Source organism: Felis catus, chromosome A1, assembly GCF_018350175.1.
Source record: "Felis catus isolate Fca126 chromosome A1, F.catus_Fca126_mat1.0, whole genome shotgun sequence".
Lineage (NCBI taxonomy): Eukaryota > Metazoa > Chordata > Mammalia > Carnivora > Felidae > Felis > Felis catus.
The window spans coordinates 210534990-210549245 of record NC_058368.1 but is presented as its reverse complement, the minus strand read 5'-3'; the positions used below and the strand labels follow the sequence as shown (position 1 = coordinate 210549245).

At 38.2% G+C, this 14256-nt stretch overlaps 2 protein-coding genes across 7 annotated transcripts in view; both read right to left on the bottom strand.

The window, feature by feature from the left end:
* Positions 1 to 3948, bottom strand: part of CAPSL (calcyphosine like) — a 42804-nt gene extending 38856 nt beyond the window's left edge. For all 3 annotated transcript variants that reach the window (XM_045038146.1, XM_045038147.1, XM_045038148.1), the window contains exon 1: positions 130 to 3948. The gene's annotated coding sequence lies outside the window, so the exon portion shown is untranslated. The remainder of the gene's footprint in view (positions 1 to 129) is intronic.
* Positions 3949 to 5511: 1563 nt separating this feature from the next.
* LOC101097701 (UDP-glucuronosyltransferase 3A2) overlaps positions 5512 to 14256 on the bottom strand; it is a 59054-nt gene continuing 50309 nt past the window's right edge. For 3 of the 4 annotated variants that reach the window (XM_045038137.1, XM_019811937.3, XM_045038138.1), the window contains exons 5-7: positions 8672 to 8903; positions 7133 to 7352; positions 5512 to 6017 (exon numbers count right to left, since the gene is read on the bottom strand). In XM_045038137.1, coding sequence (XP_044894072.1) covers positions 5741 to 6017; positions 7133 to 7352; positions 8672 to 8903 — 729 coding nt within the window. In that variant the 3' untranslated portion in view covers positions 5512 to 5740. The remainder of the gene's footprint in view (positions 6018 to 7132; positions 7353 to 8671; positions 8904 to 14256) is intronic. The other variant, XM_045038135.1, reaches the window with a different exon arrangement.

Below are 14256 nucleotides of genomic sequence, written 5' to 3'. Positions count from 1 at the left end.
ACCAACTGTTGGTTTTCTCTTTAGAAAGTAACACCTTTCCTCTTTCTTCTCCCTGTCTTCCTTTCTCTGTTTAGCTAAATCTAAACAAAGTGATCAAATAAACATAATAGATCAAAAACACTCATTTACCTTAAATGCTAACCTGCTGCCACCGGTTGCTGGGATCTGAAACTAGGGACGCTCTCTCTCCGGCTCCCCTGGGAGGGCTCAGCTCCTCCATCCACCTCCCTCCCAGCTCCCTCCCCTCCTCAGACTTGCTGGCCGCCCTCTTCAGGATGATTGCACAGCTTGGAAATCACTGAAGCAGATTCACAGCTTAAGTGGCTAAGCTCACTGTCAATCCCTACCCTGGCTCTGCCTTTTCTCAAGTTTACACTTCTGTTGCCTAGGAAATCCAGTGGCTGTGAAAGCTCAAGTTGTTTGTCTTCTGAGGGAAGCCAGCAGGAAGTGTAGCTGGCAATTGTTTGGTTTAGAGGACAGCATCAAAATGTGCCTCATATGTTGTATAAGATAACCCCTTCCTGCTCTTCTGTTGTCTCTGAATAGCTTACTGCTAGGATGTCTCCTCTATCCAGTAAGATTTAAAACCTCAGCACACAGGGGGAGCCATAGGTGTAATTGTAAGTGATCCAAAGCCCTCTCTCCTCCACATCCTCACATTGATAGGATAGCATTGCCTACTCTTTCCATCCTTGGTGTCTTCTTTTTTCCTTTCTTCTCTTCTCTTCTCACACTTGTTCCTTAGTAATGAGTTTGCCAGTTAAGAAGCAGTCTAGTGCCCTGTTTAGAAAACAGTACCTAACTCATGCTCTCCTTCAAGACATCCCAACCTACCTCATCATTTCCATCCCTTCTCTTGCTTCCACCAATAAGTACTACAAAGAAACTAGGACATGTATTCCATGTTCTGTTCTGCACTGTACATTAACCTGTATTCTCAGGCAAGTGTGGTCATTGATTTCTACAATCTCTAGAGAAGACATTATATTTGTCTTGTCCACTTCTCAGCCTTGCCCTGGAGATCAAGGTGATATTCTCTGTGGATTTTAATAAAGACTTGCCTATGTTGAGGGAATTTCCAGAGGAGTGTGATTTGAGGAACAAGAAAAACCCACTTGCAAAATAAGTTCTTTGTCTCTCTTTTAGGGTTACATTCTGTTTTCAGAAGGTCCCTGTATATGGTACATGACACCCACCAAGCACTAAAAAGCTGTTGACACTGGCAGGGTATTTGATGTGCAACCAACGTCCACCCCAGGTTAGTTCTGACTGTCTTCCCCACACACCATTAGCTTTTTATCCAGAAACATTCTTCCTTACTGCAGCTGAGCTCATGGTATTACACTGTGTTATTTCATTACACTAAGTAAAATTACTAAGCTAAACTCACCACAGAGACAAGATGCCCTGACAATGACAGATAGATTTACCTTTCAATTAATTCATCAGTAAGACTGTGGGAAGCCACTTGAGAGGACCAGGATACTCTGGTTCATCTTTGCATCTTCCAAATTGCTCCCCATGGTGACTTGAACAGACATAAAATCAGCCAGTGTTGTCTGAATCAAATTGTTGAACGAGATAAGATGCATTCATATTAAGGGCATTCAAAATATGAAATCTGCTTTTCAGAAATAGTTCCTTGACTATGTTAAAGTTTAAGACAAATATTCCATTTACTTCCTTTTCATGGTTAATTGGTTGACAAATAAACATCTCACTAAGCCTGCAATCAGGATGTCATAAACCAAACAACAGAAGATTGACATGGGGGAAAATCACATCCATAGAGTATTTACTGTAGCTAGGCAAACAAAGAATCAATACGTGATCATGGTTAGTGGTAATGGTATAAACATGTCAGTGAAAGAATCACTACATAGTGAAAAGAAACATAAATGACAGATTGAACTTCATTTTGACATTCTAACACATACCTCCAAATATATGCATTTTATATGTAGATCCTTCATGTGTGTCATATTCCATGCCCATTAGATGTCAACAAATTAAATATTTTGCCTGTTTTTATCATTTCTGAATGTGTTATTTTATAATTATGGAGAGACTACAGGTCTCACACACAAAATAAATTTGGATTAGGTCTGAGTATGTGAACTTGATTCCTTCCTTAGTCTGTTTACCATTAGTCCTCTGATTCTCTAAGAAGTAACTCCATTTCTTATACACACATTTCTCCTCCTTCATCAAAATTGTACTAGTTCTATTATTCTAGAAATTAAAATGTATTTGCATTTCCAATTATATGTAATGCAACAATAATTGGTGAACACTACATTTTAGAGTACACAAGAGGAAGACACTCAAAAACACATCTCCTACAGGGGTGCCTGGGTAGCTCAGTCTGTTAAGCACTCAGGTCATGATCTCACAGTTGGTGGGATCGAGCCTCATCTCTTGTTCTGTGCTTCCAGCTTTGGATTCTCATCTCTGCCCCTCACCTGTGCTCTGTCTCTCTCTCAAAATGAATAAATAAACATCTTTTAAAAAACACATCTCACACATAGAGATTTTCAAATCAATTTTAAAGTGTAATTTGTATGCAACAAACTGCATTCATTACATGGATACAACACAATGTCATTTCATTCACCTATTGATGAGCATGTAATTTTTCTTAATCTAGGGCCATTATAAATAAAGCTGCTATGAACATTTGTGTATAGACTTTCAAGTGGACATATGTTTTCATGAACTTAAAGTAAATACCTACAAGTAATGCTGGGACATGTGGCAAGTATATGCTTAACTGAGAAACTACAGAGCGATTTTCCTATGTGGCTGCACCATTTCACGTTCTCCTCAGCAATGGAACGGGTATGAGTTCCAGTAGTTCTGTCTTCTTGCTCACTATTGATATGATCAGTCCTATTAATTTTAGCCGGCCTGGTAGATGTGTTGTGATATTGAGGTTTTATTTTGCATTTCTCTAAATGACTGCTGTATCCACTTTTTCATGTGATTATTGGCCATTTGCATATTTTCTTTTGTGAAGTGTCTGGTCAAGCTTTTTTTGTCCATGTTTGTACTGGTTGTAAAATTTGTTTGAATATTCTAGATACAAGTTCTCTGAGAAATGTGTTGAAATATTTTCTCCCAGTTTATGGCTTATATTTTTGTCTTCTTACGCATGTCTCTAGAAGAGTGAAGCTTGTTCATTTTGATAAAGTCCAATTTATCAAATGTCTTACTTTGCATACTGTATGGTATGCAGTAACAGTCAATGTTTTTCCGTGTGTGCCATTAAGTAAAAATCAAAGATTATTCAGATATCAGTTATTCCAGTAAAATTTGCTGAAGAGATTTGTCATAAATCAAGTAAACATGTCTGCGTGGGTCTATTTCCAAGTTTTCAAGATGCTCCTGGAGTGGTAGCCAGACACAAACCACAGAGGGCTTGTATTACATACAATGAGAGCCAGGAAAGGATCTTAACCAGGAAATGATGAGATCAGATGTCCATACTGTCAAGACCATGCTGACACAGTCCAGTGGAGAAGGTTTCAATGGATCCATACTAGAGGCATCATCCTCACTCATGGCTTCCTTTGATCAGATGTGCTGGATGAAAGCAGAGCCCAGGAAGCAGCAGGCAGAGAGTTGGCATCACTGAGTTAAAAGTGTTCAAAGATGATGATGTGGTAGGAATGGAAAAGGGAATCAGCATCTGAAAGCCTGATCCTTATATCCGTTTGTTGATTATGAAAGTAAGAAATCTTGGCTTTTCTTTCTAATCACAACACAAAAAAAGCTTCAGGTCTGCCTTTCAAGGCACTATTGCCAAAGACAAATTTTAGAGATTTCATTCATAAAAATTACAGAAATAGGGGCACCTGAGTGACTCAATTGGTTGAGCATCTGACTCTTGATTTCAGCTCAGGTCATGATCTAACAATTCATGAAATCGAGCCCAAGGTTGGGCTCTGCACTGACAGCACACAGCCTGCTCAGGATTCTCTCTCTCCCCCTCTCTCTCTACCTCTCCCCTGCTTGCTCATATTCTCTCTCTCTCAAAATAAATAAATAAACACTTTTTTAAAAGAATTACAAAAATTAAACCTTGAATAACAGACACACACACACACACACACATCCTCATGTGATGTGCTTGGGACTATAAGTGACATTGTGCAGCATGAGAACTCACAGGACTCAGTAGACACCTGGCACCACTTCACATTCTACCCAGAAAATCCTATCCTGACCTTGGTAAGGATGGGCCTCTTTCCACATCTGCAAGAAGTATTGGTAGCAGCTGCTTCATCCTCTATTTGAATTATTTCAAGATGTGGGCACAACCCCAGAATTAAGCAGTCAAACTATGGTTTCTGGGACCATTCTGCATATCTACTATTTTCTTCACTGTGTTATAACCCACAAGATAGCATACATTTGAAACTTTAAAGGAGAAATATAATTCCATCTGTAAATGCAAAAGCAAATATCAACACATAATCACTTGAAAGTAAAATATATTATAAAGGGAACCTGCCAGAGTGGGAGCCTGATGTCTAGTAAAAAATATCAAAAAGTCAAAAAAAAAAAATGGAGCAAAATCTACAGACAATAAGATGGAGCCACCACACCAGTCCTTATCAAAGAAGCAAACAAGAAAACAAAAAATAACCCTGGTGGTTAAAACACTCTTTTTGTGGTGTATGTTGCTAGGAACTGAATGTAATTGCTATACATAGTGGGTTACTTCCTATTTACGCCACAGTAGGGTGGCAGAAAGATGTTTCCTAAATCAACAAAGTCCTGGGAATGGCCCTGGTCACTGGACCTGTGCCCCAGAGCCTCACACAGAGGTCTGGGATCTGACTTGAGGTCACCATGACTACATTTTTAAGAGTGAGAAATGAGAAGGTAATTGTGACAAGTGAAAAACACAGCATCAGCTGTGGCCGAAAGGCAGGCTCCAGGTCTGAGAGCAAAGGAGATGCTCTTCATAGGAGGGGACTCAGCACAGAGACCACAAGTGGAGTCCAGGGAGGGCCACCCCTGCCTAACTGCAGGACAGACAGAGGAGAGGCTTCCTGAGCTTGGACATGAGGTGAGAAGGAGACACAAGAGGAAAGAGACCCAAACTGAAACAACTGGCCAAGATCTTATGTCATGCCATAAAAAGTGAGGATAGAGAAAGATCAGGGAGAGAAAAGTGTCCAGAGAGCAACAGTGAAGTAAGCAGGGCCCTGTGTCTAAGGACATGGAATGGGGAGGAAAGCAGGGCTGTCGGATGAAGGCCTGGATCTGAGTGAGGAGGCCATTGATGAGGGGCAAGTCAAGAAGCCAAGATAAAATTCACAGACACAGAGAGTAGAATGGGGTTGGCAGGAGCCTGTGGGGTCATGGGGGTGGGGGCAGGGTTATGAGTGTTTACTGTTTGATTAGCATGGAGTTTGAATTTGGGATGATGAAAACAGTTCTGGAATGAATGGTAGTGAGGTTTGCATGATAACGTTAATGTGCTTAATGCCAACGACTGTACGCTTAATGGTTAAAATGGTAAATTTTACATAATATAAATTTTACCACAATTTTAAAAAAGATCCCAAGATTACTTCATAAGAATTTCTAAGCAGAGGCAGATTATAATGAGGAGATATTTGTGTTCCACCCTAAAGTGCCAATATGGGGAAGACACCAGCAGTGTCCTGTGTTTGTTGGAAGCCTTGTACAACCAGTGGGTCCTGAGACAACCATCAACATTATATCCCCATCAGGCCTTCTTCAGCTTCCTGGCCCCACACAGCCACCTGGTCACCATGCCCAACAGCTTCACGCAGAGCCACAGGGTGCCCAGGGTGACCACCAGCAGGAACAAGAAGACGTCCAGCAGGTACTGCTCATGCCACGGCTGCTGCAGGGCATGGGGCTTAAGGTGGGCCGCACCCCCTGTCTGGAGGATGTGGTCGATCCAGCCCACCAGCCTCTGGGCAGGGGTCAGGGGGTGGGAGCGCCTGATGATGCTGGCGGCCACCGCTGCTGACTTGTACCTGTTGGCAGACACAGAGGCAGGGCATTACTTCTGTGGTCTCAGAAGTCTTAGAGACCTCGTGTCACACATGCTTTCCTCTGCATGCACAGAAGACTCATTTTCAAGGAAAAGTTGTTGGCCTGGCCTTACCACCGTCCAGTTGGTCCCACTGAAAAGCTCAAACTAGCGCCTCCATGCGAAGATACATGATTAGTGCTAAAAGTGCTAAACTATAAAACAGGGACTAAGTTGTAAAGTCAAATCTCTACCCAGGAAGCTTATGGTTGATAAAAGGAAGAGTAGATATGAATATATGGGATGTAACATATAACCCACTCAGTGTAGATGTCCTGGAGACCCTAATAAGTTATTCAGTTCATCCTGGTTATCAGATCATTGTGCTGGGTGGGAATTTACCTAGGATATCATGGGCCCTTTTACTGATTCACTTAACATAAATTCATCCTTACTTTGTAGCAGGCCCTTTACTAGGCCCTGGGAATATGGGAACACAAGAGACACACTTGGCCATCTAGGGGAGCTTACTCTCTATAGTGTGAGGGACACACAATAAATTAAAACAGAAAGAAATGGGGATGGGGTAGTTGCTGATCCTGAGAAGCGATAAGAAGGAAAAATGAAATTATGATTGAAGGGAATGGGAGAAGAGTGCAGTTAGGACTGTTAGATAAAGACTGCCTCTCTGAGGAGAGGGCATTGGAGATTAGTCCGACTGTCATGAAGGTGCCAGTCCTGAGAGGAGAAGGAAGGATGTTTTAGAGAGCTGCACTGACAAAGGGCCTGAGGCAGGAAACAGTGTGGCATATTGGGGGACTGAAAGGCAACCTTCTGCCTTAAGTAATTCAATTATAAGCACCCTTAAAATATAACACCTCTCAGAAACCCTATATAAGTAGGTCACAGTCCTACTTATAGTTGAGTAGAACTCGTTCTCAATATCTAACCTAAATGCCTAGTCTTGCTCTCAAAGGTAACAGGTCAGATGTTAGCGTCACATACATATTCTGTGTCCTGGAAGTTCCAGCTGTTATTGCAAAAGTGTGCCACACAGCACCCTTCGTATTTGATGCCTTCTTTCAGCCTAAGTGACCACAAGCCCAAAGAGCTCCATACCTCTTGTCTTCTATGACTTCCTTCATCTTCAGAGCCAATGTCTCTGCCTTGATCTGCTTTAACTGAATAGAGACACCAAACTTTTTGGCTTCTACTCGGACCATGTTTTCAGCCTGTTCTTTAAGGACAGGAATCGCTACCATGGGTACACCATGTTGGATGGCCTCCATTATGCTATTCATCCCACCATGAGTGACAAAAAGACGGATGCGTGGGTGAGCTGTTGTAAATCAGGAACAGAGCAGAATATTTCAGGGTGAAAATTTTCAGAACATCTGATAAAGTAGCAAGGGCAGAAAAAAAATACAAAGAGATCTCAAATTATGTTGGAGAAACTGATATACTGATTTAGCTTAGGACACACTCAAGGGTGCATATTCCAAGATACAAGATTCTGGCCTTGTCTCTGTACAGAGATTCCTTAAAACAATCCATGTGGGAATAAGAACCCAAGGAAATCTGCAGAGAACAGTGCTTAGCAAGAAATAATCCTCCTCCCATATCCATCCTTTCATCCATCCATTCTTTTCTCTCAATGCTACATCTCTCTTGCGTCTCCCATCCCTGTTGTCTCTCTTGGTATCTCACTCTATCTCTGTTTCCATCTCTCACTCTCCAGGTTTCACCCTCTCTCTTTCACTGTCCATTCACTTCCCTGTTATCTGAAGTCTTAACACTTTCATTGACGACACATAATCATGTGACATTCATCAAACTTACACCTCATATGCTTTCTATTCAATTCCATAGGAAATCCTCTAAAGCAGAGAATGATGGACCACCCATCTCAGTATTTCCAGTTCTTGTGTGCTTACTCCACCCTTCTTTAGAGAAAACTAAAACAAGTGTTGATAACAAAGAGTTCATCTCCAACACTGCCTCTCAACGGGGATGTGCATCAGAATTTATTTGTGTTTCTTTGAAAATCAGAATCTTTTTACATACCCCATGCCTTCTGAAAAAAATGTGCAGAACCATCTAGCTCTCTGTTACCAGAGAATTTGTTGAACCAGGTAAAAAGCTGAGAGGTTATTCAGCTTGACATTCAGATATTTTAGTACACTCTTCAGACAGTTAACAGAAACCTTGTGAAAGTATGAGTACATCTTTTGCAGCAAAGGAGGGTGAACCAGTAAGTGTGGGAGTGTGTTTCTACAATGGCATAAAGCCTAACAGGTGCTCAAGATGCCTGGAAAACACTGGTAGTATGGCCGTTGATATGTGTTCTCAGAGTCCGTAAACTGTCTTTGTATTTAGGCAATGTTGTTCAGTGCCAAATATGATAGGGTCAAAATAATGGCATGATAATATCACTTCTGACTGAAGGTATCAGGAATAGAAGGGAAGAAGAAAACATGGAAACTTTAGCCATTTGGGAAGTATACCTAATATCCCAAGAACTCCAGCTGGCTGCTCCATTCCTACCCTCTAGACGTTACCTTTAGCTACCATCTGCTCCTTCACAGGCTGCTGGGGTGCCTAGTAGAGCCCTAAAGTTACATAAATGGAAAGAGAGAAATAGATCTGGGTAGTCCTTACCCAAGAGGTCATTCTGAGGAAGCCAGTCCACGATTTTCACATTTGCTGCCAATTTGACGTCTTTGGGCCACTTAGATAACTTACATTTCCATATCACACCTTGAGACAGATTAGCAAAGGCACTGTTCATCTCCATGAGAACTTCCTGGGACTGATAGTTGCTCACTATGGAGCCCATGGCCACAAGGACAAAACCAGAGTCTCCAAACTTGCTGATGAAATTCTCAAATTCCTGGAGAGAAGTGAGAAAGGACAGGATGTGAACAAAGTTGTTTATGAAAGCCTAGACATTCATGAAATGAAAGTCAACTATTAACTGAATACACCCTCCTGTCAGTACCTAGAGCTCACTGTCTTGAAATTGTTCTCATAGCCCTGGGAACAGCTGAGTGCACTCTTCACTGTGCTCGTATCCATTGTGTCTGGTGGTTTTGAAGTCGTTTTTCTGAGATCTCAGGACACGCCATACCATATGAATACCTTCAATAATCACAAATGGATGTGTAGAGAGCCTTAGGTGTCCAGCCACTATCACAATAGCCCACATTGCACATAAGGCACTTAACACATACTGTAGCACCAACACCTAGATTCAGAATGTTGATTTAACAATGTTTTAAGAAGAGGAAAGTACAGGGTGTGGAAACTTCTTTCTTCATTAACAACATGACCCCAGAACAAGGGTGATCCTCATCCCTCATCCTAGTTCTAGGGATACATGGTCACTTAGGAGTGTTCCAATGTCAGACCAGGGTGCTAGTGCCTGGGAGAGTGCCACTTGATGTCCTAGACCAGTAGGGGGCAGTAGGCCTTCTGGAAACTGAGGTAATGCTGGGAAAATATCTGTCATGTGTCTCCTTCATATGAGGCTCATATGGCTTATGAGCCATCTGTGTTTTCTTTGTTGACAGTTCTGGTAAGGTGTTCGGTCCATTTTTAAAATACTGGTTTTAATTGTTAAATTTTAATAGTTCTTTGTATATTGTGTATATGTGTGTCTGTGTTTATTTGAATATTTTGAATAATAGTTTTTAACAGATCTGTTCCAAACATTTGGTTGTGTTCTGTTCCTCCTCCTTTCATTCTCTTGATAATTCCTGCCCAGAAGAGAAATTTTAATTTCAACTTAGCACACTTATCAACTCTTTCTTTCATAGATCATGACTTAGGTTTTGCATTTAAAAAGTTTTCACCAAACCCTAGGTCCTCTAGATTCTTTTCTGATATCATATTCTAAAAGTTTCGTACTTTGCACTTGCTTTTTATATTAAGGTTTACGGTCTGTTTTGAGTTAATTTTTTTGAATGTGTAGGATCTGAGGCTAATTAATTTTCTATGTAGTCAGATCATTTTTCCAGCACTGTTGGTTTTTGAAAGTCTGCTTTCTCTATACTATTGTCTTTACTCCTTTATGACACATCAGCCCACTAAATTTATGTGGGTCTATTTTGGCTTCTCTATTCTGTTACATTGACTTCTAATCTTTTGCCAATATCATACCATTTTGATTATTGTAGCTTTATAGTAAGTCATGAAGTTGACAATATCACTCCTCAAACTTTGTTCTTCATCTTCAATATTGTGTTGGCTTTTTAGGGTTTAACTGAACCCTAAAACATGCCTCTCCATGCAAATTTTAAAATTTTTTAATTAATATCCACAAAATAGTTGCAGAGGTTTTGATTGGGATTGCATTGAATGTATAGATCAATTTTCAAAGAACTAATATCTTGGCAATATTGAGTCTTCTTACCCATGAACATGGACTTACTCTCCATTTATTTAGTTCTTTAATTTCTTTCTTTCTTTAGAGTTTTATAGTTTTCCTCATTTAATCTTGTATATATACATATTTTTTATTTATTCCTAAGATCTCATTTTTGGTAGTGCTAATGTAAATAGTTTATTGTTTTTAATTTCATATTCCTCCATTCATTGCTGATATATAAGAAAAAGATGATTTTATACATTAAACTAGTATCCTGTGGCATTGCTCCAATTGCTTACTAATTCTAGGATTTTTTTATGACTTTTCAGATTTTCTAAATGGACCATCATGCCATCTGTGAACAAAACCATATTATTTCCTCCTGTCTAATCTATATGCCTTTTACCTCCTTTTTTGTCTTATTGCTTTACTTAGGACCTCCAGTATGAGGCTAAAATGTGGCAGTGAGAAGACGAACTTGCATTCTACCTTGATACAGAGAAGTTTTTTATCCTGATGAAGTCCAATTTATGTATTTTTTTCCGTTGTTACTCATGCTTTGGTGTCACATCTACAAATTCATTGCCAAATCCAAGTCTGTGTAGATTTATCCCTTTTTTGTCTTCTAAGAATTTTATGGCTTTTAGCTCTTTATTTAGGCCATTGATCCATTTTGAGTTCATATTGGTATGTGGTGTGAGGAAGGCTCAAAATACATTCCCTTCAATGTGAACAAATATCCAATGGTCTCAGCACCATTTTCTGAAGAGAGTCTGAAGAGACTGCATTGGTTGTTTTTGGCATCCTTGTAAAAATGAATTAGTCACAGATGTATGAGTCATTCTTCTTTTTATTATTGCTTTGGTTATTCAGGGTCTCTTCATTTCCATATGCATTTGAAAACTGCCTTTTTCATCTATAAAAAAGGCCATTAAACTATTGATAAGGATTAGATCAAATCTGTAGATAATTTTCAGTAGTATTGCTCTTTTAACAATATTAAGTATCATAATCCATGATCTAGAGATATCTTTTTATTTATTTAGGTCTTTCTTAATTTCTCTCAGGAAATTTGTAGTGTCCAGTGAACATACATGTCTTTCACCTCCTCAGTTTAATTGGATGCTGTTGTAAGCAGAATAATTTACTTGATTTCATTTTCAGGTTGTTCCTAGCCAGTGTATGGAAACACAAGTCCTATTTCCATGTTGATATTTTCCCTGCAACTTTGCTAGATTTGTTTAACATCTAGTAGTTTCTTTTTGGTGTGTGAAGTCTTTGGGATGTTCTATAGAGAGACTTATGTCATATAAAAAAATGTAAGCTATTTTGACATTGTCCATTCCAATTCAGAATTTCTTTTTCTTGCCTACTTGCTCTGTCTATGGCATATTTAAGTAGCAGTGGGCATCTTAGACTACTGACCTGAGGCAGCACAATTTCTGTCTATCATAAAGAATATGATGTTAGCTGTGAGTGTTCCAGTAAATATCTTTGTCATGTGAAGAAGTACCTTTTTTACCCTTAGTTTTGTTTTTATCATGAAAGGGTATTCATTTAGTCAAATATCTTTTCTGCATATATTGACATGATGTGTTTTTTTATTCCTTCCACTCTAATAATGTATTACATTGATTGATTTGTTATATTAAACTATTTATAAAATATTTTTACCTCCTGTGAACTTTTTGACTGAAGTCTATTTTGTGTGATATTAATTAGCATATATTATGCTATATAATATATAGCATATAATAATTCCTAGATTATTCTTAGGAAATTTTTTTTAATTTTTTCACGTTTATTTATTTTTGAAACAGAGAGACAGAGACAGAGTGCGAGCATAAGAGGGGCAGAAACAGAGAGACACAGAACCTGAAGCAGGCCCCAGGCTCTGAGCTGTCAGCACAGGGCCCAATGCGGGGCTCCAACTCACGAATGGTAAGATCATGACCTGAGCCGCAGTCACATGCTTAACCAAATGAGCCACCAGGCCCCCTAGGAAGTTTCTGATTTAATCCCCTAAAAGTGAGCATGAATACAGTTTTGTCAATTCTTTATAACAGTTTCTCCATCCTCTTCATGGTTTGGTTGTTCCCAATTCCCAACCTATACCCCATTGTTCCATTGGGCTGTAATTGACTCCATCCAGCACTACACTGTTAGAACTACCATTCTGGGGGACCACTTAAAATCACCTTTACTATCTTTTGATAATTATAAGATTAATGTAAATCTATTATTTAAAACTGAAAAGAGCACAACATGACATTAGAATAGGAAGTTCCATGCTCTCATTCTGTACAGAAATATTTTAAAAATATTTTATTTGAAGTACTTAAAAGATAAAAATAAAAATAACTAAAAACTAACTGTACCCCAGGCAATTGTGTAACCAGTCTCACCAAAGTTGGCAGATAGTTATGAAAACAACCTCTCACCAGAGGTTGACTGGACCCTCACCTTACTCCATACAAAAAACTCAACTCAAAATTGATTAAAGACTTAATCCTAAGACGGAAACGACAAAGCTCTTAGAAAAAAAACACAGGGTGAAACTTCATGGTACTGGTCTTGCTATTGATTTCAAAAATATAGCACAATAAACTAGAAAATGAAATATCAAAATCAAAAGAAACAAACACCAAAACAAACAACAAAACAAGTGAGACTACATTAAACTACAAAGCTTCTGCACAGCAAAGAAACAATCAACAGAGTAACAGAAGACCTACATAATAGAAAACATTTATAAACCATAATCCTAAGAGATTAATCTCCAAAATGTATAAGAAAGGCTTACAATTCAATGGAGAAGAAAAAAGTCTTAAAACTCTATTAAAAATAGATGGAGGACTTGAATAGACATTTATCCAAAGAAAACATGCCAAATGGCAAACAGATATATGAAAAAAGTACTCAACAACACTAGCCATCAGGGAAATACACATCAAAACCACAATGAGTTATTAATTCACAAATATTGGTAGTTATTTTTAAAAATCAGAAGACAACTAGTGTTAAAGATATGGAGAAATAACAACCCTTACATACTGTGGTTGGGAATGAAAAATGTCAAAGGCACTAAGGACAATAGTATGGAAATTTCCCCACAAATTAAAAACAGAAAATGGAAATCAAGATCTCAAAGAGATGTCTGTATTCCCATATTCACGGAAGCACTATTCACAATAAGCAAGATATGGAAACAAATAAAATATCCATTAAAGATGAACGGTTGAAGAAATTGTGAGATATATATATATGTATATATATATATATATTCCATTATATATATTATATATATATTCTTTAAAAAATACTACATATTTTTTAAAAGTTCTCTATATTCTTTAAAAAACAATACTTATATTCTTTAAAAAAGAATACTATATGTTCTTTTAAGAAGAATATTATGTATTCTTTAAAAAAGAAGAAAATTTTGCAATATGGGAAAACATGGGTGAAACTTAAAGATATTATGATAAGTGACATAAGCCAGATAAGCAAATACTGCATGAGTTAACTTATCTGAAGAATTTAAAATATTCAAATTCATAAAATGAAAAGTGGCAGCTGGTTTCCAAGGTTTAGGGTTTAAGAGAAAAGGGTAGCTATTATTCAATGGAGAAAGAATTACAGATAAGTGAGATAAATAAGGTCTAGAGATCTGAGATCCAATATGGTACCTACAGTAAATAATTACGTATTGTATGGTTAAAATTTTGATAAGGGGCTAGATCTCATATTAAGTGTTTTTACCAAAATAATATAAAATTTAAAATAGAATAGAATAAATAGAACAGAAAAATAAAAATTAAAAAATTAAAAAAATAAAAATTTACATTTAGGTGTTTTGTTTGTCTCATCCTACTTC